General features: G+C 35.1%; 1 protein-coding gene across 1 annotated transcript; it reads left to right on the top strand.

The window, feature by feature from the left end:
- Positions 1-2,004: 2,004 nt before the first annotated feature.
- Positions 2,005-24,878, top strand: LOC144971243 (AP-2 complex subunit mu). The gene is made up of 11 exons (XM_078911800.1): positions 2,005-2,221; positions 6,414-6,536; positions 7,020-7,285; positions 7,836-7,918; positions 8,172-8,307; positions 9,530-9,674; positions 10,143-10,268; positions 11,410-11,545; positions 12,797-12,894; positions 14,046-14,160; positions 21,109-24,878. The coding sequence occupies exons 2-11, from the start codon at positions 6,463-6,465 to the stop codon at positions 21,241-21,243; spliced, it is 1,314 nt and encodes a 437-aa protein (XP_078767926.1). The 5' UTR covers positions 2,005-2,221; positions 6,414-6,462; the 3' UTR covers positions 21,244-24,878.
- Positions 24,879-25,663: the final 785 nt, after the last annotated feature.

Genomic DNA, 25,663 nt, shown 5'->3' with positions numbered 1-25,663 from the left:
TCTCCGGCTTCTAAAGTTCCGTAATCACCAGCATCAAACGCGAAACTAAACGATACAAACGGTTTCAATTTCAGTGTTTGAGTTTGTAATAGGCTTCAACAGTCGTGATGTCACTTCCCTCGTTATGATACATAGTAACTTTGTAACTGGTTCTAAACAATGGCAGACGCACGCATGAAATACTTCTCCGACGAGCAAAAAGTGTATCCAGAGGAGAGAAAAAATTATAAATCTGATCATTTTTTAAAAACTTTTATACATTCTGATCACATGACACGTGAAAAAGTTCTAGCCAGCATGGAGAATAAAAAGTATCGATTTTATTTGTTTAGAACCAAGCTGCTCGTTGCTGGGCTGATATGATATCAGACTATGGAATCCAATTTGCATCGATTGTAAAGCTTTAGTTCAATGTTAACCCGAAATAACTTTCCGCTCTTTAACTTTGGATGTCTAACTCGCATAATTTTAGAATGCTTTGTTGATTGGTTTTCAACTTTACCATTCACTACGTAATTTGACTAACAGTCACTAGCTTCAATCAACGATTGAACGTTTCCTTCACTCAAGTCTGCTTCATGCAGTGGTTGGTACTTTTTGAGAGAAGGCATGTTTCATAATAATAGATGGATTATATTTGTTTTGTTTTTAAATTGGTAACAGTTACATTCTAGAACGTGTGTCGATTAATATATTAAAAAAAAAAAACAAAGTAAACAAAACACAGACACCCCCACCCCCCCTCCCCCCACCCCCGTGGGTGAAAATGTCAACTCGTAAATTATAATGAATTTATATAGAGCCTAAACATCCACGTTAATCGTGCTCTGCGGCGCTTTACATAATTTTTAAAAAGTTGTTTTTTAAATCTTCATCTTTCTACCGGAAAAAGTCTAGCCTATTCATGAAATTATTGATTCTTGTCCTTTCCTGATAAAAGTATGTCCGAGTTCGAAACAAACTTTAGGTCTCTAGATATCTGCTCACGAACGGAGAAGCAACGAGACACTGGAGTCCGTCACAGTGGTGATTTCAGCTTATATTAAACATAATGTTCCACAAATTAAGAAAAACACAATATGTTATAGAAGCTTTAGGACCTTTTGCGAGAAAAGTTATCAGGAAGATTTGCATTCTGTTTTAACCAAAACCAGTACTTCAGAAAACGACGTAAATACTGTTATAGAGAATTTATCGATAAAGTAATTTTAATCTTAAATAAACATGCCCCTTTCAAAACTAGATACCCATTAAGGAAGCCAGTACAATACATGAACTGTGAATTAAGAAAAGCTATATATAGAAAAAAAAATGCTTCATAACAAATACTTGAAAGAAAAACAAAAATATCACGGATAAGTAATAAAGAACAACGAAATTATGTGTTAAGATTAAAATTAAAGAGAAGTTCAATTAAACGTTACTTCTTAGAAAGGTGCACCGGAGGACAGAAGTCAAAAGATTTCTAGCCAACGGTCAAACCATTCTTATCGAAGAAGCACAACAAAGATCAACAAAAGATTGTACTTCAAGATGGTGATAAGATATTGAATAGTGTTGGTGATATCTGTAAAAATATTAACTCTTTCTTTGTAAATGTTGCAAATGACATTGGTAAAGACGTTGTTTTTGATCAGGAAACTCACCCAAGCATAAAATCCATCAAAGAAAACTTACCCGACCTTCCAAAATCTGTGTTTTGATTGGTTTGGAGTTATCATTAATTAAAGATGCTTTTTTGGGGAGTATTATTAAAACATTTAATATTAGGGTCCCTTTAAAAAGAACAAGAATAATACATCGAATGAATACATATAGTGTTCTGAGCAGCCACCACTTCAGTCTTATTCTGTGTCTCGATTATGACAAATAACTTGTAAGAATCAGCTTTCGTTGATAAGAGATAATTTGACCTCCTTTTAAAAAGTCTTTTGCAAAAGTCATTGCAAGTTATCAAATACCACCTGTCCTGCTTTATACTAATTTGAATTTTAAACAAATCAGTTTTCCTAGTATCAACAATTATCGATTAAGAAGCAAGTTCATCAAGTACTTACTAAGACTGGCGTCTTAGTCAGTACTGAGTACCGATATCAACTAGTGCTCATTCCTGTTCCCTGCATATCGAATCGTGAGAAGTAAGATGGCGGAGGAGACACCCACTTTCACCGGTTATGTTTGATATGTTTTACGAGTCACAAGAGGTCAAGAAATTAGTTGTGTGAGTATATACTTCTCATTTATGGTTCATAAATAATATCCACAAGAGAAAACTTTAACCTACGGAAGGATAGATAATCGATAAAGACTGAAAACCCAGCCATATTATATGATATTTCTTCAGTTCCATCCAACTTACTTCAATCTTTGACTTTACTCATACTCATACTCCGTTGCCGAGGCTGGGGTTCGGTTACTGACTAATGATAGGCTTCCTCCAATATTCGGCCTCGAAGATTAGGTTTACCAACATTTCGAGTATTGATTAATGTGTTTGAACGGCGGACAAGCATGTATAACGTATAGAACTAGAGAGCCTCGCCTTTGGCCGACCAACCTCCGCTGCACGTCCAACTCGCCTTGAGCATGCATTCACGTAAAATATAAAGATTTTTTTAAAAAACCTACCTCTGTTTCAAAAACTAGCATCTTTCACCTTTCTAAGAAACATTTTGATTTTTCAGAACTTTAGTTCGTTAAAAAATACCGGCCAATCTGACCCGTTGAGTCGAATGAAAACGAAATTTTGTTGTTTACACGGTTCAAAGGAAATGCCGTAAATAAGCTTTCATGGACTTCCTGTGTTGTTTTTACAGTGTCACGTGACCGTTTTGAGAAATTTGTCGTCTGCTACAAATAATTAGACCGGTAGGGGGTAGATATTTTCGTTGGAGCAGAGAAAAAGTGAGTATTATTTCTTGGACTTGTAGAGAGGCCTAGGGTCCACCAGCAGTCAAGTTTATTGAATAAAAGAAAAAAAGGCCTTTTTACTGCACTAATGCACCAAATTGCATACCTATCTATGGACACTTTGTTCCGTATCTTTTCCCCAATAAACTTTTTTAAAAACCTGGGGCCAGGGTTGCTAGTTTGGCCTCCTGGTGGCCAAATTTGAGAAATTTGGCCTTTTCCCAAGCCATTTGGCCTCCCAAAATTTGGCCTCCTGTAACCAACTTTTTGGCTTCCTCTGACTTTCCCCGTTATATCGTTTTACTCTGGTACCGGTAAAACTTATTTTATTTGGCAATCTAAATATCTAAATGCAACACGTGCTAACGCCACAGATTGCATTTGCTAATGCTTCTATATATACGAATTTTTCTTATCCTATCTAAATTGTTTAACAAATCTAAAGAGTTTTCGCGAGGCTAAGGTGGGTTTGGTGGTATTTGGGCTCCTGCTGAGGAATCTGGCTTCTTGCTATAGCTAGTTTGGTCTCTTACTCAAAAATTATCTGGCAACCCTGCCTGGCTAGGCGGAACCTTGATAACAGAAACGGGGCCAAAACGATTTCGCGAGGAATTAAAAATGAAAACAATTAGGATATAATTTCAACACAACTTTTGAAATTCATCAAGGATTGTCCATTACCGAATGTTTTTTGATAGAAAACAAGTGCATCTTCAAATCTAAACTGCTTTTGACGGTAAGCGGTAAGTTTTTATTTATTTTTCTGTCCAAACGAATGATTTGTCCTGGTTATAGAAGCTAAGTATTGGTAACACCGGCTCAGCTCTCTAGTATGACCACATTATTAATCATCACTCCCCCCCCCCCCCCAACGCCCAAACAAGTGAAAGTTGAAAGAGATGGGCGTAACAGTAACAGTAACAGACACCTTCCCTATTTTTATTTCTGCCTCAGACAAGTACACCATCATGTATACCATTTTACACAAATCAAGTAAAATTGTCCATTTTGATGAGATGGAAAAAGTGTCTGCTTTAAGAAGAGACCAGACATATTTTGATCAAAAATTGAAAAGGATCATCACTTGGGGGCCACCTCTCCTAGTCCTAGCAACTTTATTTCCGTCTTAAAACAAGCGTACCATACAAATTTAAAACTTTTCTGTTCCTACCTCAAAAACAATGTAAAAAGTTTAAATTTGAAGATTCATTCCTTTTTCCAAAAAAATTCTATGTAATTTAATCACATAGATTATTATAAAAAGTTATTTTGTCACTTTTTACAATCTTTGCTATTCTCTCATTTCCACATTTGAGAAAGCAGATATGCTTACTTAATTTGATTGTTATTATTGCAAGACTAAGTACAGTCGGCTCTGCTTAATTAATAGCACACCCTCGTGAATTCGGCTTAGTCTGTCGATTAAGCAGAGTGTGCAATCAAGCGGAGAAGCTAATAATAGTAATAGCATTTAAGCCCCAGCTTTCATGTTCAATTCATGTAGGACCTTCCCCTCTGGGTTATCTATGGGCTTAGGACCGTCATATTCAAGTCATAGCCTCATTAGAAAGTTTGTTTTCTAACTTTTTTGGGGTTTTTTTTTTGTTTTTGTTGTTTTTTTTTCTTTTGTTTTTTGGTTCTTTGTTTGCTTTTTTGTTTTGTTTGTTTTTTTCTTTGCCTTTTGTTTTCTTTGTTTTGTTCTTTGCTTTTTCATGTTTTACGGACAACAAAATGTGATATTGTTTGTAAGGACAATAATCAGGAAGCGTTGATTGTTTTCTATTCTGTGCAAACTGTTTATAAACGCTTGTCTCCAATCCCGCCAATGTAGATCATCTGTCAAGCGTTCTTCTTGGATTTAGCGGCGTTGTTTGTCCATCATGTCAAGTTTTTTAGTGTTTGTCAGGGGTGGTTTGTCACATTCTGATGATACATCATCATCTTCATTATCCAGGCGTTGTCTTTTGTGCGGTGAACGGATCTCAGTAGCTCCTGTGATGTCAGTTCACTGCTGATGGGTATATTGTTGTCCATTGTAAAGAATTGATCGAATAGTTGTATGGAACGGGAATATCATCGTTGATTTCATGTAGCTGATTGTCACTGCAATCAAGGTATAGCGGTGAAGCGGAGATGGTGTGCCATTAAGCGAAGAAATTATATAGAAAAAATTACATTTTTCAGGAATGTGTAGCATATAAGGGGAGTGTGCGATAAAGCGGAGTGAGCTGTACTTATTTTCTACAGACTCTAGTCAAACTGCTTGGTTGATAATAATATCATTATCATTATTACCTAATATCCAAGTTAAAACTGACCACTTAAACTGAAACAAAAAAAGGGGAAACAAATCTTGATAATATTAGACTGGACATGTGATAAACTCCCAAATCTCTTTGATACAACTAACTTGATTATGATTTCCTTGAGCACGGTTTCCTCGAACTCATTCGAATATCCCAACATTTTTATGTATTATTCTTTGTTATCTTACCATTCCTTCATTGAACTAATTTTTACCTTGAACACAGTTTCCTCAAACTAATTTCACCCAGCCAACATAAAACAACTTAGTTAAAATGTTTTTAAATGCGCCGGGTGATTTCGACCACTGTTGATTTAGTGTGACATTGACAGTTATGTATGTGTATATCGTGTGTATCTGTCTACAATGAAGTTTTATGACAGTATGATACACATACAACATCGCCACACACTGATGCGTCGCATTAAAAAAAAAGATTTTTTTTCATTATTATGTACTATATTTATCTTGTCAGTTGGTTATGAGACGCTTGTTTTCACTAAAAACCTTTCACACCATTTTTGAAGATTTGCATTGAATTATGCATATATATAAGCTTATTTTATACTTCAAATGGTCTCGTATCTCATTTAAGCTTTTTCTACTTGTTATATATAGAACTTGTTAAGTGAAAGGACAAACCTAACAAAGAAGCTCTGTAGATTCCTGAATTTGTTTCTTTTTTAGTTTTTAATTTTTTACCAGCACAGGTGTTTCTATTCATTTGTTGTTCCATGGCTTATTGATTTCTTTGGAATATTTATATATTTATTTACATGTCTGTTTCTTTAAGGGGTTTATACAGATTTGTGGGGTGTATGCATATGTATGCGTGTGTGTATGTATATACACAAACACACACACACACATATATATATATATATATATATATATATATATATTATATATATATATATATATATTAATTGATAAAGATACTTATACTTATAGAACTCTATTATTGTTGTCATCGTCAATATAGCTAATAGGCTGGCACACTTTAAGGAAAGTATTATGATGATAATACCTAGGCAAAACAGTCATAGGGGTGGAATGGGGAGTATTCAGCTAGCACACATTCATGTAAACCACTGTATAAGGATGGTGCCTCGCCAATTTAACGAGAGAACTGCAGTGACTAATACAATTTGGAATATTTTATTATCCTTTTTATCTGTCAAATGCTCTTTTCTTACAGGAAGTTAAAGAACTCAAGTTAACCTGGTAAAGGCACAACAAGCATCAAAATGATTGGTGGACTTTTCATTTACAACCACAAAGGGGAAGTTCTCATCTCTAGAGTCTTTAGAGATGATATAGGGTAGGTGGAATGATAACCCACATCTCTATTAAGAGAATGTTGTTTTACAGTACAAAATCATGTGGTACTAATTTTGGAAAGACAATGCAGTAGAGTCTAATGTTATATTTGTCCTGAAATGTAATGCTCAAATACGTTTGAGAGAGTAGCGTCCAGTCATTATAAGGTTCTTTCACTACAAACCGGTATCAAAATGCCCTTAACCATTCTCAATGGAAGGGCAGTGATTTGGAGGGGGAGGGGGGGGGGGGGGGAATAAACTCGGATAACTTTTACTTATACTGCTTTCTTGATGGAAATGATTTGGTCTGTACTTATAATCAGATAAATACCACAGTATTGGAAGTTGAGGTTTGGAAGAAATTCATCCAGCTATTTACTATTCATTCTAAATTAAAGCTCCTTATAATCTATTTAGTTTAAACTGAAACTTATTTTCCGGTTGGACTTTACATTATGCAATGTTTTCTTACTTTTTCTCAGACGAAATGCAGTAGATGCCTTCAGAGTCAATGTAATCCATGCCAGACAGCAAGTAAGGTCTCCAGTCACCAACATTGCTCGCACAAGTTTTTTCCACATCAAGCGTTCCAATATATGGGTGGCTGCTGTCACGAAACAGAATGTCAATGCTGCCATGGTTTTTGAATTCCTGCACAAAATGTGTGAAGTCATGGCTGCATATTTTGGGAAGATTTCAGAAGAGAACATCAAGAACAACTTTGTTTTAATCTATGAGATTTTGGATGGTATGTGAAACATTTTCATAGGTTTCATTTATAGTGACCAAGCTGTACCTTAAATCATGTATCTTTAACATATTTCTTGATTTACCATTGATAAATGTTTGATTCAGATCTGCTGTTCATAGCAGTTAATCTGTATCATCCGAATTTTTATAGGCAAAAATTTTGATCTACCGATATACAGATTTTACCACTTGCCATAACGATTTTTAAAATATAAATTATTTTTTTTCTGAGTCTCCATATTTAGAGTTACAATGGACCTGGAATACCAAAAGGTGGAATGAGCTGAGGATCAATTCTTTATCCAAAATCTTTCTTAAAAGGGGATATTGTTAAAAATATGAATCAGGACCTTCTGTCCCAACGAAGGATCAATTTATGTGTCCAAATAATAATCGATTGTTTTCTTAGAACAGATGGTGGGAAACTTATTGTTTTCTTGATTTCACAATCTCCACTATTTTTTTTTTGAAGTTAAAAGATTTAGTTGTGATTGGAGACTAGTATTATTTTTATTGGATCCTTGTCCATTTGCATTTTTTTTTTTCAGAAATTCTCGATTTTGGTTACCCTCAAAATACTGACACAGGAATTTTGAAAACATTTATTACTCAGCAAGGTGTTAAATCCCAGGTGAGTGATCAGGACATCATTTGATTTTTAAGATTTGAAGAAGTTTATTGCTTCTCATCATCATCATCATCATTATCAAATCCCGATGATTCACTTTATCTTGAGTCACAAGGCCTTTCACGACTGAACGTATGCTTAAAATACCATAATTAAGATTTGCAGCTATTTTATTTCCATTTAATTAAATATACCTGATACAAGGAGGTCTTTTTGAGTCAACATTTGTCATTTGCTTTGAATTTTACTATTGTAGAGCAAAGAGGAGACAGCCCAAATTACATCTCAAGTAACAGGACAGATTGGCTGGAGAAGGGAAGGCATCAAGTACAGGAGAAATGAACTGTTCCTTGATGTGCTAGAGTCTGTCAATCTGCTCATGTCACCACAAGGTAATTCTTTATTATTTACATGAGATGAATGGAATATATAATCTATCCATTAAAAAAAAAAGTATATTATATTATATATATCAGGTGGTCAGAAAAAAATGTGCCGCTTTTTGTCGGCTTGTATCTCTGAGACTCTTCATTAGATTTCTTTCATATTCAAAATGCAAATAAAGCAAATATGTATACGTAGATTATCAAAATTTTATGAATATGAATTGAGAAACAATAAAGATAGTGATTTTTTCAAAACCTGTTCAGAAATACAATATCAGAGAAACATGATACAACACTGCGGAGAGTAAAATGGTGATGATCTTAACATTTGTTGCCATTTTTAGCAAACATTAATTATGTCGCCATAAACATTATTTTCAGCATTTCATCATGTAAGAAATCGTCTCTATAATATAGCCCACTCACATGGGGTTCTTGACCTTTCAGGGAGGAACTCACAGTGTTTTTTTATACCCTTTTATCTGTTTTCCAAGTTGCTTTCTGTCTGTCTTGGAATGTGATTACTTGGTTTTGTCCTTTCCCTTGTTGCAGTCAAGGCTGGGATGGAAAGAGTCGAATGACGGATGTATTGTTTAAGTTTTGGGATATGATATTTTTTTCATTGTAAATCATCTCTCTGTTATGTATTTTTATATTTGATTTGAATGTAAGCATTTGAGTGTATTCCTCTTAGTAGGATCTTGTGCTTGTGTCTGAATGAGACTTTTAGGTGGTAGATGCTCTTGGAATCTACATCTGTTCCCTATTTGAACCAATTCCCCTTCGTCTTACTTTTCTTGTATGCTTTTAATTGTAAATCTAAAATCTAATCTTCCATCCCATTTTCTTCCTTTTTACTGGCGCTGATATGACCTAAACTTGTCCACTATAATACTTCTCAGTCAAAGAAATCCAAATTGTGAAATCCATGGATTCAGGTCGGGTGGTTGAGGTGGCATGGTGTAATCAAAAGCAAAGTGTCATCAACACCATGCTTGTGTGTGATCTTGTTAAAAGGCAGGATCTTTGAATTTACATCATACATCTTAGGTTACATAGCACATGTTTTTGAGGGATTTACATTTTGTGATCAAAGCAATGATTCATTAATAGATATTTCTTGCCATAAGCTTTGTTTTATGTAAATGATACTTAATGTTTGATGGAACAATAGATTAGCAAATTCCATTTAATGGTTCCCAACCAATGATTATCACAAATATTTCAGGTCAAGTATTGAGTGCCCATGTGGCCGGTCGCATTGTGATGAAGAGTTACTTGAGTGGTATGCCAGAGTGCAAGTTCGGTATCAATGACAAAGTATTGATGGAGAGTAAAGGAAAAAGCAGTCTAGATGATAGCTCAAGAGGAGGGTAAGTTGGGTATTTTAGACTATGATTGGGATGGTTCAACATATTGTCAATGAGGTACTTTTTTGGCCTAAGTTATTTTCCAGAGCTTTGAGATAATAAGAAATAGATATCATAGCCAAAGTCTTTTAATAATTAGATCTAAATTATACTGCCATCATTTTGTACATAATCACAAGTACAGTTTTTGGAGCCGTAATTGGCCAAATTCAGATTTTTTTTTCATTTTTTCAAATTTTATGTTTTATTTTTTTAAAAGAAAAATAAGTGTAATCTTGGCAATGTCACCTAATATCAAATATGACTCCTTACAAAATATTGTTTGACGTCACAATCTCTGAAATTATAAGACTAACTCATGTGATCAACTTTTAACCAAGACTCATTGGAATGTTCATCTTTAAATCTCTTAGAATTAGAAACCATCCCCTTTCGTAATTTATTGTCTTTCTTGTTTACTTCTGCTTGCAGTACAGCAAGTAAAACATCAATTGCCATTGATGACTGTCAGTTTCATCAGTGTGTCAAACTTAGTAAATTTGAAACAGAGCACAGCATCAGCTTCATACCGCCTGATGGAGAATTTGAATTAATGAGGTATGTAATTTCAAATATATTTTTCTTTACATTTCAAAAACAAAACAGATCTAATTTTTCTATTTAGGATATCGAAAATTGTTAACTTCATCCCAGAATGGAACCCAATGAAAAATCATCTCTTCCTCAGTTTTGTTGTCTAGTTATATTTATAGCTTGGCAGCTATTGCTGTGTAAGCATTGTTTGGTATGACATGAAATGTAATTTACTTAGTTGGCAAATAATATACAACTTCATCCATTCCTGAATGTGGAGAGATAGATTTGAAAATCAAACAAAACTATAAAATGATTTGTGTGTTGGCATAGGAAAGCATACCAAATGTCGCCCTCTGTGGAAGTTGAGTTTATGTTGTTGTTTTTTGGTTTGTTTGTTTTTTTTTTTCAATCTGCAATCGTCCCTGGTCATAACGGTCTTTAAATTTTGCCAATATCTTCACTAGTTTTTGAGATATGGTTAGTTAAAGGTAGCTGGGGTCTGTTATTTTGAGAAAATCAGCTTTAATGTTAAAACTACATAATTTGATGACATAAAAATAACAGAATCGTCAACATGAAATCATTTTAAAATAATTAATGTTCACAACAGTTAACAGTGTAGGGAAGATAACGCCAAAGATAATGATACCAAACATGCCTAACTTTTCTTTTTTTTCTTTGCTAAATAATGATTCAAATTAGATTAGAATATATGCATGTTTCGGTGAAATTTTACACATAATATTATTTTGAATCAATATCTCTTCTACTTACCCATTTTAAAGATTATTTCACAAACCGCAAATTGCAGCTTAGTCCCAAAAGTTATGTAAGTCTCAAAAATGAGGTGTAAGCGAGGGAAAGTGTGAAGTACACTATATGATCTATTTCCTATCCACCCTTTTCTCTGTTGCATAAACAATGAAGCTTGAGGGCATCCTTTGTTTCTTTGTTTGTTCCGCCATTTCTCATTGGACTAATAAATCTTGCATTGTTTTTTTCAAATTGAGTAATTACCGTTGTTTTCAAGTAATGAACTAAAGGATAAAGTGTGAGAAGTGGCACAGTGCAGAATGAAATAAACTGTGGTAATTAATTTTTTTTTTTTTTTTTTTGGTTATGATACAGGATTTAAATTTAGCATTTTACTTTTTTTTTTCAGGTACCGTACTACCAAAGATATAAGTCTGCCTTTTAGGGTTATTCCCCTTGTCCGTGAGGTTGGCCGACAAAAGATGGAAGTTAAAATAGTTGTCAAGTCAAATTTCAAACCTTCTCTCCTGGCTCAAAAAGTGGAGGTAAAAACTCCTTACTTGCAAAATAAATGATATCATTGATATTGAATATTGAAATTTATTTTTCTGATTCGAATGGTATTTTGGATTATATTAAAATGTGCCATATACAACTTTTCAAGGAGTGGACATACAGACAATAATTCATATATTTGATGTTGAAAGAAAAGGTTGATAGCCGTTTTACAGTGTTTAAGATTGTAATTGTCATCATTACTATAATTTAAATTATGAGTATGAGATACACCAGAAGGGAATTAAAAAGTCTTGCTTGATACATCTGATTTTATGGTTGATTTTTAGCCACTAAAACTACAAAACGATACTTTTAAAAGATAATCAACAATGGCTTGTAAAGCAACAAGGACAGGATAGATTATCATGATATCATCACGCATGAATTTCCATTCTTACATAAACATCATCAGACACCATGGAACAGTATATGCAACAGAATACATAAAGGTATCAATTAAATAATTTTATGAATCTTAGCTGTGCTAAAATCACTAATAGATCATATATGGATCGAGTTTATTAAAAAAAATTAGTTTCCATTCTTTGTTTCTGTCATATCAGTTTTTTTTAAATTGATTTCAAATGGCTTTCAGCAATTCATTTAGTGTGATATTATTTAAGCTGACGACAGTTCATTGTGAGTTGTAGATTTGTTAAATTTTGTATGTTATATTGTAAAATTATATCAGAATATTAATACTAGATGGTCTTCATAGTCAGATACAAATTGCAACGTATTAAGTTGACACCACATTAGTGGAACAACAATGTCTCTTATAAATATTTCCAATTAAGTGGTATCCCAATTAAGGATGTTGTAGATGGCATTCATAAATGGAGCAACCTTACTTGACAACACCCATTTCTATTGTGGTAGCTATAACGGTAATGGAACAGAGCTTGCTTCTACTCGAATTTTCTTCATCGTAACACTCAACTTGATACAAATATAGGCATGATAAGATATCTAAAGCTACACAAGAATTTATGGAAATATCACCACATCTGTCTCCCTATGGTATTGATAATAGAATGAAGGCGTATGAAACCAATTCCACCATTGTGAGATAGATGGAGAGCTTTCATCATAAGGATAAAAACAGTTGAGGCCACAATTTCTTATGACCTTTGCAAGTGTAATGCATTAGTCCTGTAAGTCATTTGCTCTTCTAAGATGTATTTGTAAAAGAAAGAAATTTTACAAGATGAATTAATTAATTATTTTACTATTTTCAGGTTCGCATTCCAACCCCATTAAATACAAGTGGTGTGCAAGTTATTTGTATGAAAGGAAAGGCCAAATACAAAGCCAGTGAAAATGCAATAGTCTGGAAGTGAGTATTTGATTGATCCAAGAATTTTAACCCATAAATTTATATTTTTATTCACATGCTTATTGTTTTTATTTATTTTATTTCAACCTGTTCACCTTTGTACTAATGAACATATGTGTTTTCTCTTGGATTGTTATTTTATTCTGTTCAAAATTTTATATACATATTTTTTAAAAATACTCTGATTAACGAAATCATTTTTTTTTCTTCTTAGAGAATTATTTTGTACTGGGTGGGGATCCTGACCTCCCATAGCGGGCAGGGAGGTACATACTATGTCTTCTATCCCCCTATGTCTGTTTTCCAACATGCTTTCTGTCTTTGTCTTGGAAATAGTTTACTTGGTTTTGTCCTGGCCCTGGCGGATACCTTGGCTGGTAGGGAAACAGTCAAATGTATAGTTAGCTTTGGGAGATGATATTTTTTTTCCTTGTTAATCATCTCTCTGTTATGTACTCTATTATGTTTTATTTATGTATTATATATGATTTGTAAACATTTGAGTGTATTCCTCTTAGTGCTGACCTGTGCTTGTGTCTAGATGAGACTTTTAGGTGATCTCAATTTAAGTACACTGATAGTGTGCTCTTGGAAAATCTACATCTGTTCCCTTTTGAACCAATTCCCCTTTGTCTGCCTTATTCTTGGATGCTTTAATTGTAATTCTAGAACTTTTTTCTATCCCATTTTTTCCCTTTTTACTGGCGCTGATATGACCTTAATGTATTGCAAGCAAAACCCTCAAAAACAAAACAAAACAAACAATTATTTTGTATTGATAATACTGCTATTTTGTGTCGTCGTGGTATTGTCTTAGACTTACAACTCAACCTAATTTTGTCCTGAGGGCTAGAGCCAGGTGATTAGGCACCTTTGACGGTATATCCTTAGATTGGTAGGACATATTGTGCACAGTCTTCATTATCCACTCAACAGTTACCGGATAGCTAGGTCTGTTACATCTTGTTGGAAGTGCTTTAAAATAGATGTGCATCGTTTCAAATGCATGCTACACAATTGGAATAAACGTGAGCTCCATAGGCTTTATCACGACTGTTAGAAAAAGGTCTTCTGTATACTGTTATTTTACTACAAATCAACTTATATTATTCATTTTCTATTTGATCCTCTGATAACATTCCATTTCATAGAATCAAGCGTATGGGAGGTATGAAAGAATGCCAACTGAGTGCAGAGATTGAGCTACTTAATACCAGTGATAAAGGCAAAAAATGGACTCGTCCACCTATCTCTATGAACTTTGAGGTGAGTGTCTCAGCCAGTCTTTAATGATAAAACATGATTTGTGATTAGGTATTTAAATTAATTCCTTTCAAGAAAAGCATGTGCAGATACAAGTCACTCACTTATATCCCAAACAAGAGCTGTTATGATTTTTTTTTTTTTATCCCTATTGTGTGCCTTTGCTAATGTGCATTGGGACTCTTGTACTCTATTAAATGTGACTGAACTCTTTAAAAGCTTGACTCCTCATTATTTGATATACCATTTTTATTTATAACATTATGCCATTTAACTTCAATTGTTTTGTTGTTTATATTTTAATTGATGGGAATTTTGTAAAAAAATTATTTAAAGTAACGAGCAAAGTTAATGATGTATGTCAATTAGACGGGATCCTGGCAAGTTTGTCATTATAGTTATAGATCTACTGTTTCAAAAAAAAAATATAGGGTTGGAGGTCATAATTGTTCCAAAAAGCTCATGTTAAATTTTTGTCAATGAACACAGAATTACTGGCAAATCTAAAAATTATAAAACTATTTTTTTAATTTACAGAATGATATACAAGTAACCTGCGAACTTTTTCTATTTTAAGGGTAATTTTATCAACCATTGACTCAAATGATTATTTGTAAAATTTGCTAAGGATAATGATCAGTCATTCTGTCCAATCAGGTTTGTAAAACATTTCCTCACGGATTGTAATAGTTTATGGAATAAATCAATATGTGTGAACTTATTGATAACAACAAGATATGAAGTGAATAGAAAAGTGCCAGAAGACAATAGAGAATAAAAATTTTTTCGCGGCGGTGGTGGGGTTTGAACCTGCGACCTTATTGGTACGACAACTCCGCCTGGCAGGTGAGAGCGTGGCTCTACCGTGTGAGCTATCCACGAACACAAAAATATTCGTTTCAAACTCAAAGTCATTACTAGATCCCTCTCTCACCCACTTCTTGAGACCGCCGATTCGTTCGTGCACCACCATCGCGAATAATTTTGACCAGCAGTTAAGCTTAATAGCCAATATTCTCAACACAAACATATAACATAGAAACGATTGAGACATTGAGTATGCTCCGGTGTATGGGGTGAATTTTTAATTCAGAAAAGTGAGTGGAGCAGGCACTTATGTTGGTAACAACAAGATATGAAGTGAATAGAAAAGTGCCAGAAGACAATAGAGAATAAAAATTTTTTCGCGGCGGTGGTGGGGTTTGAACCTGCGACCTTATTGGTACGACAACTCCGCCTGGCAGGTGAGAGCGTGGCTCTACCGTGTGAGCTATCCACGAACACAAAAATATTCGTTTCAAACTCAAAGTCATTACTAGATCCCTCTCTCACCCACTTCTTGAGACCGCCGATTCGTTCGTGCACCACCATCGCGAATAATTTTGACCAGCAGTTAAGCTTAATAGCCAATATTCTCAACACAAACATATAACATAGAAACGATTGAGACATTGAGTATGCTCCCGGTGTATGGGGTGAATTTTTAATTCAGAAAAGTGAGTGGAGCAGGCACTTATGTTGGTAACAACAAGATATGAAGTGAATAGAAAAGTGCCAGAAGACAATAGAGAATAAAAATTTTTTCGCGGCGGTGGTGGGGTTTGAACCTGCGACCTTATTGGTACGACAACTCCGCCTGGCAGGTGAGAGCGTGGCTCTACCGTGTGAGCTATCCACGAACACAAAAATATTCGTTTCAAACTCAAAGTCATTACTAGATCCCTCTCTCACCCACTTCTTGAGACCGCCGATTCGTTCGTGCACCACCATCGCGAATAATTTTGACCAGCAGTTAAGCTTAATAGCCAATATTCTCAACACAAACATATAACATAGAAACGATTGAGACATTGAGTATGCTCCGGTGTATGGGGTGAATTTTTAATTCAGAAAAGTGAGTGGAGCAGGCACTTATGTTGGTAACAACAAGATATGAAGTGAATAGAAAAGTGCCAGAAGACAATAGAGAATAAAAATTTTTTCGCGGCGGTGGTGGGGTTTGAACCTGCGACCTTATTGGTACGACAACTCCGCCTGGCAGGTGAGAGCGTGGCTCTACCGTGTGAGCTATCCACGAACACAAAAATATTCGTTTCAAACTCAAAGTCATTACTAGATCCCTCTCTCACCCACTTCTTGAGACCGCCGATTCGTTCGTGCACCACCATCGCGAATAATTTTGACCAGCAGTTAAGCTTAATAGCCAATATTCTCAACACAAACATATAACATAGAAACGATTGAGACATTGAGTATGCTCCGGTGTATGGGGTGAATTTTTAATTCAGAAAAGTGAGTGGAGCAGGCACTTATGTTGGTAACAACAAGATATGAAGTGAATAGAAAAGTGCCAGAAGACAATAGAGAATAAAAATTTTTTCGCGGCGGTGGTGGGGTTTGAACCTGCGACCTTATTGGTACGACAACTCCGCCTGGCAGGTGAGAGCGTGGCTCTACCGTGTGAGCTATCCACGAACACAAAAATATTCGTTTCAAACTCAAAGTCATTACTAGATCCCTCTCTCACCCACTTCTTGAGACCGCCGATTCGTTCGTGCACCACCATCGCGAATAATTTTGACCAGCAGTTAAGCTTAATAGCCAATATTCTCAACACAAACATATAACATAGAAACGATTGAGACATTGAGTATGCTCCGGTGTATGGGGTGAATTTTTAATTCAGAAAAGTGAGTGGAGCAGGCACTTATGTTGGTAACAACAAGATATGAAGTGAATAGAAAAGTGCCAGAAGACAATAGAGAATAAAAATTTTTTCGCGGCGGTGGTGGGGTTTGAACCTGCGACCTTATTGGTACGACAACTCCGCCTGGCAGGTGAGAGCGTGGCTCTACCGTGTGAGCTATCCACGAACACAAAAATATTCGTTTCAAATCAAAGTCATTACTAGATCCCTCTCTCACCCACTTCTTGAGACCGCCGATTCGTTCGTGCACCACCATCGCGAATAATTTTGACCAGCAGTTAAGCTTAATAGCCAATATTCTCAACACAAACATATAACATAGAAACGATTGAGACATTGAGTATGCTCCGGTGTATGGGGTGAATTTTTAATTCAGAAAAGTGAGTGGAGCAGGCACTTATGTTGGTAACAACAAGATATGAAGTGAATAGAAAAGTGCCAGAAGACAATAGAGAATAAAAATTTTTTCGCGGCGGTGGTGGGGTTTGAACCTGCGACCTTATTGGTACGACAACTCCGCCTGGCAGGTGAGAGCGTGGCTCTACCGTGTGAGCTATCCACGAACACAAAAATATTCGTTTCAAACTCAAAGTCATTACTAGATCCCTCTCTCACCCACTTCTTGAGACCGCCGATTCGTTCGTGCACCACCATCGCGAATAATTTTGACCAGCAGTTAAGCTTAATAGCCAATATTCTCAACACAAACATATAACATAGAAACGATTGAGACATTGAGTATGCTCCGGTGTATGGGGTGAATTTTTAATTCAGAAAAGTGAGTGGAGCAGGCACTTATGTTGGTAACAACAAGATATGAAGTGAATAGAAAAGTGCCAGAAGACAATAGAGAATAAAAATTTTTTTTCGCGGCGGTGGTGGGGTTTGAACCTGCGACCTTATTGGTACGACAACTCCGCATGGCAGGTGAGAGCGTGGCTCTACCGTGTGAGCTATCCACGAACACAAAAATATTCGTTTCAAACTCAAAGTCATTACTAGATCCCTCTCTCACCCACTTCTTGAGACCGCCGATTCGTTCGTGCACCACCATCGCGAATAATTTTGACCAGCAGTTAAGCTTAATAGCCAATATTCTCAACACAAACATATAACATAGAAACGATTGAGACATTGAGTATGCTCCGGTGTATGGGGTGAATTTTTAATTCAGAAAAGTGAGTGGAGCAGGCACTTATGTTGGTAACAACAAGATATGAAGTGAATAGAAAAGTGCCAGAAGACAATAGAGAATAAAAATTTTTCGCGGCGGTGGTGGGGTTTGAACCTGCGACCTTATTGGTACGACAACTCCGCCTGGCAGGTGAGAGCGTGGCTCTACCGTGTGAGCTATCCACGAACACAAAAATATTCGTTTCAAACTCAAAGTCATTACTAGATCCCTCTCTCACCCACTTCTTGAGACTGCCGATTCGTTCGTGCACCACCATCGCGAATAATTTTGACCAGCAGTTAAGCTTAATAGCCAATATTCTCAACACAAACATATAACATAGAAACGATTGAGACATTGAGTATGCTCCGGTGTATGGGGTGAATTATTCTTTTATTCTCTATTGTCTTCTGGCACTTTTCTATTCACTTCATATCTTGTTGTTACCAACATAAGTGCCTGCTCCACTCACTTTTCTGAATTAAAAATTCACCCCATACACCGGAGCATACTCAATGTCTCAATCGTTTCTATGTTATATGTTTGTGTTGAGAATATTGGCTATTAAGCTTAACTGCTGGTCAAAATTATTCGCGATGGTGGTGCACGAACGAATCGGCGGTCTCAAGAAGTGGGTGAGAGAGGGATCTAGTAATGACTTTGAGTTTGAAACGAATATTTTTGTGTTCGTGGATAGCTCACACGGTAGAGCCACGCTCTCACCTGCCAGGCGGAGTTGTCGTACCAATAAGGTCGCAGGTTCAAACCCCACCACCGCCGCGAAAAAAAATTTTTATTCTCTATTGTCTTCTGGCACTTTTCTATTCACTTCATATCTTGTTGTTACCAACATAAGTGCCTGCTCCACTCACTTTTCTGAATTAAAAATTCACCCCATACACCGGAGCATACTCAATGTCTCAATCGTTTCTATGTTATATGTTTGTGTTGAGAATATTGGCTATTAAGCTTAACTGCTGGTCAAAATTATTCGCGATGGTGGTGCACGAACGAATCGGCGGTCTCAAGAAGTGGGTGAGAGAGGGATCTAGTAATGACTTTGAGTTTGAAACGAATATTTTTGTGTTCGTGGATAGCTCACACGGTAGAGCCACGCTCTCACCTGCCAGGCGGAGTTGTCGTACCAATAAGGTCGCAGGTTCAAACCCCACCACCGCCGCGAAAAAATTTTTATTCTCTATTGTCTTCTGGCACTTTTCTATTCACTTCATATCTTGTTGTTACCAACATAAGTGCCTGCTCCACTCACTTTTCTGAACTTATTGATAGTACTTTATCTGTCAAATACGTTTGTCAACAAAATATCTTATGATTTCAGTCATGGTTGAACTCATTTTATTTTATCTGTCCAATTGGAAGAATTAATTTGTCAACAAGCTTTATTACTGGACTGTAGCATGTATAATGTATTTGTTTAGCTAAGTGGCATAATTTTAGGTTTGTAAAATATTCTCACGGGTTTAAAAGTTTATGGAATAAATCTGAGTGAACTCATTTTATTTTATCTGTCCAATCAGAAGAAATGCTTTTAAGTCATGGTTGAATTCATTTTATTTCATCTGTCAAATTGGAAGGATATGTTTGTTAACCCTGGACCGATTTTGGCCTTTGATGTCTCAAAAGATATGTCTCGGTCTAATTTAATTTCCACGGTAGTAAACCATTAAAATAAATAAGTGGCAGTCTATAATCCTTCTAATTTTGGGATTTGTCCACGTCAAAATCCATCAGATGTTTTGGAATGTTTCCAAGTTAAATTTACATCAAAGTATCTTTGTGTGTTTTGACGTTTTTATTCCAATCAGTTTGACAGGATTAAAGTATTATTATGATTATGTTGATGCACTAAAGAGAAAGAAATTTCAGGTTTATTTGTCACAGCCTGAGGGTATTTCATCTCATCTCTCATTTTTATGGCAAAATTTGCGCTATAAAATTGGTGTTAATTTGTCTTTAAATTGGCAAAATTAAGTGTTTTGAAAAATATAATGCCAAAATGTCAAACCTGATTTTTTCATGCCAAAAAAGACTTTAAAAATGCCATTTTTTGAATTTGGCAACCCTGCACCATAGCCGTGCAGTGAGGGACTTGACAAAAGTGAAAGTTGGGCAAATCTGCAGGTGTATGGTTTTTGTAAAACAAATGTCAGACCAATGGAAATGGCAGTAATTTTGCTTTTAAATGATATTTTTTTTAATTTGATAAGTCTCGTAAAACACCTTGCAATTAAAGACAGAAGTGTTATATTTATGAAAATAAGCACGCAGATGGCTAATGATCACCAGTTTGGTGTAGCTACTTAGATTATCAATGTGAATTATGTGTGAATGTTTTGAAAACCACCTTGAAGTGTTGCAGCCACCCTTAGGAACAGATTATGAATGGATATATCATGAGTGGATTTTTATTTCATATATATATCCAGTGAGTTAATCAAAAGTTTATGGATCAGTGCATTGTGCATGGATCCATGCCACTGTTTGAAGACGTAGGACAAATGTGATATGAAAAAATATACAAGTGATGCATCTGTTTTTGACACTTAGTGTTTTAATTTCAAAAGCCAAAATTACTGCTATTTGTCATTGTGTCAACTTTCAGTCAGCTGAATTGTCTATTCACTTCTTCCCCTTTAATTTGGACAGAATAGTTGGCATTGCATTATCAATGGGTCAAATTATAGCTCAGTTGGTAGATCACTTCACACGCAAAGGGACCAAGATCGATCCTGGTTGAAATCAAGAATTATTTCAGACCTCCTGCCCATCCAGCAGTGATTGGGGTAGCTGGATCTATTAGATTAGGCAGAAAGTAGCGATAGACTAGTGTCCTATCTTAAGGATAGCAAGCAATTGCTATTTTCTGTTTCATACTATAGAAACCGGGGTAAACTCTGGCTACATGGGCCTAATGACTTTGAAGGACTACTTATTTTAGCTATTAACACATGTATACGTAAAAGTTTTTATACAATGTTCTCATTTCCCTTCGTTTATGTAACTGGAGTGGTATAATAGTATATAATATAACATTACAATCTTCTTCCAGGTTCCCTTTGCTCCATCTGGCTTCAAAGTGCGATTCTTGAAAGTTTTTGAGGCTAAAATGAACTACAATGACCATGATGTCATCAAGTGGGTGAGATACATTGGACGTAGTGGATTGTATGAGACACGATGCTAGAGGACCAGATATTTTTTTGATTTCCAGGGCCCATGATGTTATACCATTTAAATTGTCTAGAGAAATTACCAGAAATACTATTAGTAATATTAAGTCTAGAATATCAGTTAAATCCTGTTTCAACAGTACTTGGATGTAATGACTTGTTATTTTTTATTGTAATATCTCCTAGAACTTTATGATATTGAAGAGGAAATGAAAGCTGTAATAGTTACACTAAAGATAAGACCAACAGTTTTGAAAGCTAAGCACATAATATTGACACAAGGTTACAAAGTTACATAAACCATACATGTTGTTTTAGAATGCGCAAAGAAAGGAAAGTCATTAATATGAAATGGGGAAATAATCATAATTTAAACCCAAGTGTATATTTAAACAATAGATTGCATTTTAAAATACATTTATTATATTGAAAGGCAGTGACATTAATGAGTGCTATGAAAGGAGGTTGTATTTTAGCCATAACATGCTCCTATGGTTGACTCGCTATCAAAGCAATTATGTTCTTCTGTAGAAGAAGGAATAAGATACAAAAAGAATTGAAGAGAAAGTTTTATGTGAATTTTGCACTTTAAGTTTAATCTCTTTTCTTTTCTGCCTGTCAAAGAAAAAATTACTGTAGATCTGTTTCTAAATTATACTTTCTGTAGAATATATCAATGATTCAATATGTACAGTACAATATATGCATCATAGAGTCAATTGATGTCGGAATGCAGAGTTCTTGATGGATACAAAATTATTTTCCCCTTTACTGTCTTTTATAGAAGATTAGATGTTCTATGTTTTTCGGTGATTATGTAGGAGGATTTGGAAAGAAATAGTGTGACATTACTGTAGTTTTCTTCCTTTTTATCTTTCAGCTTGCCATCTAGTTTTATGACTTTACAAAATGATGTCTATTGTATTACTCTTTCAAAAATTATATATGCACTCCCCGTCATTTTATTTTATTTTTGACCCTCAGATTGCAAATCAGAGACATTGTGTTACTGTTATTTTTATTAAAATAAGTCTGTATTGTAGTTAGGAAAATGATGGAAGATTATGATTTGACAGAAAATTATGTGTCACTGATCAAGTGTAATCTGTCTGGTATAAAAGTTGAGGTTGGTTTCTTAATATTGATTTGTTGAACTGCCCCTCAATGCTTAAGATATTTAATAGAAACAACTTGAAATAGGGATGAACATGAAAATGATGATTGTTTTGAGAAACGTGTAGTCTAGATTACATTGGTAGTGATAGCTTATTGGTGTTCAAGTTTATCATTCCACCGTAATTATTCTTTTATGGAGCAAAATGATAATTTTAAAAAACCCAGAAAAATTGTTGTTGCAATATTCATGAAATGTAGTCATTTAGTTAATGTTCATGTATGATTTGTTTTTGTGGCTGTCAAATAACAAGGGTTGTGTTATGTCAAGTTTAATATATGATCAATGATCGGTTATCGTTGAATTGTTTTGTTTTTATTGATCAATGATGCACTAGTAGTAGAATTACATCATCTATGATTTCTTTTTCTTTTTCTTTTTTTCTTGTACTGTTTTTTCGTTTGTTTAAAGTTATCGCAAAGCATTTGTGTATAAATGGACAAATTCCAATTATTGTGATTTCTCAAGCATCAACTGATTGTGTGTTTGCTTGGATGTTGTATTTAAATTTTTCTTATCATTTTATTTTTTTTTTTTTATTTTATCTTTGTTTTGGAACAAATTATTTCTACTATGATTGCAAGTGCTGCTTTAATGTATTGTGTAGATATATTTATTAATGTCTCTTTCGGCCCCTGACAGTGTATCCTGTCAATTGTAACCAATCACAACATGTTTATATGCTGAAATGGCTTCTTGTGTCACAAGCGCTGTTTAACTCATAAAAACATAAAAATAAAAAAACTGGTATCCGATTGGCTGAGTAGTATCTTCATGTCCTTTGGCGCTGTTGTAGCAAAGTTTTAACTCTTTAAAGTTAATTAACGCTACTGCATTTGGATGCTAATGATAATGTGATAGCAGTTGTTTTATAAGTGTTTTTTGATCCAAATTATTCCTATTATTAGTTCTCCATTTTCAAACATCACCCATTTTGATGCATCTGTAGGACTGCAATTCCATTTTTATCAATGTAAATTTTTGCCAATGTCTTGTGTTGTGCAAAAATACACTGCCACTAGGGTCTGCTTTCGTCTTCTCTTATAAACCTTTCTCCCTTTGTTTTAACCATTAAAACAAGCAAAATTTTATTATTGTTCCCCCTGTTTATAGGGAAATCAAATCATCCTATTTTATTAAACCCCTTATTTCATAGTTAAAAAGATATGTGCAATAATTGCATATCGGCATGCATCCGGTCAGCTAAGATAAAAATTATATTAATAATATTAAAACAACAATTCTTAAGGTCTTATGAAAGAACAAGAAAAATTACTCCTGCGTATGGTCTTTTGATATCTCATTGGAGGCAAAGGGGAGGGGGGGGGGGGTGTCACCATTGCTATGTCTTCTATCCCCTTATATCTACTTCCTTCTCCGGGTTCCTTTCTGTCTTTGTCCTGGAATGAAATTATTTTTTGTCCTGGTTTTGGCCAGAGTCCTTGATTAACTGTCGATTGTATATTATTGGTTTCCGATAGTTTGGTATTTAAAAAAACAGATTGAATGTGTTCCTTTTAGATTGGCCCTGTGCTTAAATCTAAATGGGCCGTTTAAGTGTTCTTAAACCAAATAGATTGTAATTTGCTTTTGGAATCTACTTCTATTCCCTATTTGAACCAGTCTCCTTTGTTTTATTTTTTCTCGGAGTGTTTTAATTGTAAATCTTTTTTTTTTTCTACATCCCATTTCCCTTCTTTTTACTGGTGCTGAAATGACCTAAAAGTGTTGCAAGTGCAGTAAAAGCCTTAAAAACAGGAACATATGTTCAGAAAAATTAACGATAAAATGTTTGAGGGTTATAATAAAAGAACCCTTACATTGTGTTCTTGTTTTAATGCATTCAAAATGCAAAAATGATAGCATTCTACATTTCCAGCTTGTTTTATGTGATATATTCATTCACACAGTAACTAAGTGTGTTGGCAAATACTTCTGGTATTTTGTATATGGAATAGCATACATGTGAATTTGTGATAATAAAAGAAATTGAGATGAGATAACATACTGGTCGTTGTTTATTATGATGTATTATTATGCTGTGTAGGACCAGTGTAGTAGATCGTCTGCTTTAAGTGATTTAAAGCTGATTCAACCAGCTGGAACAGTTGCGTTTTAATTTTTATGGTAGTCTTGTTTTATTTATTTTGTATTTGTATGTTGTTTTGTTTGCTTTTTTTTTTTTTTTTTACTATTCATCAATATTTTAAAAAACAAAAAAAAAAACCCACTTATTCTGTATTTTCATTATCACCTGATAATACTGTTATAAAAATGTACTGAATATACGTAAGCATGAATGGAAGGATGCCTGTATATGGAAGGTTTTTTTTTTTTTGGTTTTTTTAAAAATATTTTTTGTACTACTAGTGTAAGGGAGACCTCTATGTATGCCACTTATCATGTATCTTGTATAATGAATCTACGTTTATCCTGCCCAATTGTGTAGCCAATAAACATTTAGACTTCCCCAAATTGAATGGGTTGAATTCTTTTCGTTTTATGTTTTTGTTTTGATCAAATTAGAAATACATTTTTTGGTTGGTCTCAAGCTTTACATACGAGGGCTCTTTCATAATTAACCAAAAAATGCCTGTAAAATCCGCGTTTTTTATGCTATCAACAAAATTCTTGCACGTGTTCATACCTTGACTCGTCCTTCATTTCTCTACGTAACAGCAAAGTCTGTCGACACACTTCTGCCAACGCGCACCATGGAATAGATACCCTCTCTGAAGAAATTTCCGTCAAGGTTTTGTAGCCATTTCCGCACATGGTCAACAAGCTCTTCATTGACATCAAAGCGCTTTCCTGCTAGCTCACGTTTCAGTGGCCCAAAGAGGTGATAATCAGATGGTGCGAGGTCTGGACTGTGTGGTGGGTGTGGCAAAATCTCCCATCCATATTTCTCTAGCCAACCTTGCGTCACTCGTGCTGTGTGGGGTGTAGCGTTGTCGTGTTGCAAAATGACCCCGTTGGTCAACTGCCCTGGGCGCTTTCTGCGAATGGCCTCCCTAAGCTTGTCAAGAGTTTGGCAGTACCTTGCAGCATTGATTGTTTCTCCAGGTTGTAAGGTTTCGAACAGAATAACACCACGACTGTCCCAGAAAACAGTTCCCATTATTTTCTTTGCTGACCGTATGACTTTGAATTTCTTCGCGACAGGTGAGGATGGATGTTTCCATGTCATCGAATCTTGCTTTGTTTCTGGGGTGCAATGGTGCAACCAAGTCTCATCACCGGTGACTATGCTGTCAAGA

This window comes from Berghia stephanieae, chromosome 4 (assembly GCF_034508935.2).
Source record: "Berghia stephanieae isolate SIO BIC M18660-M18661 chromosome 4, UCSD_Bste_1.3, whole genome shotgun sequence".
NCBI classification, from domain to species: Eukaryota; Metazoa; Mollusca; class Gastropoda; order Nudibranchia; family Aeolidiidae; genus Berghia; species Berghia stephanieae.
Note: the sequence above shows the minus strand (reverse complement) of the source record. Positions and strands in the feature narration are given on the sequence as shown.

Coding starts and splice junctions, on each gene's coding strand:
- LOC144971243 (XM_078911800.1), top strand. CDS start 6,463: ATGATTGGTGGACTTTTCATTTACAACCACAAAGGGGAAGTTCTCATC. Junction 9,675..10,142: donor GATGATAGCTCAAGAGGAGG/GTAAGTTGGGTA, acceptor TTCTGCTTGCAG/TACAGCAAGTAAAACATCAA. Junction 14,161..21,108: donor CTATCTCTATGAACTTTGAG/GTGAGTGTCTCA, acceptor ATCTTCTTCCAG/GTTCCCTTTGCTCCATCTGG.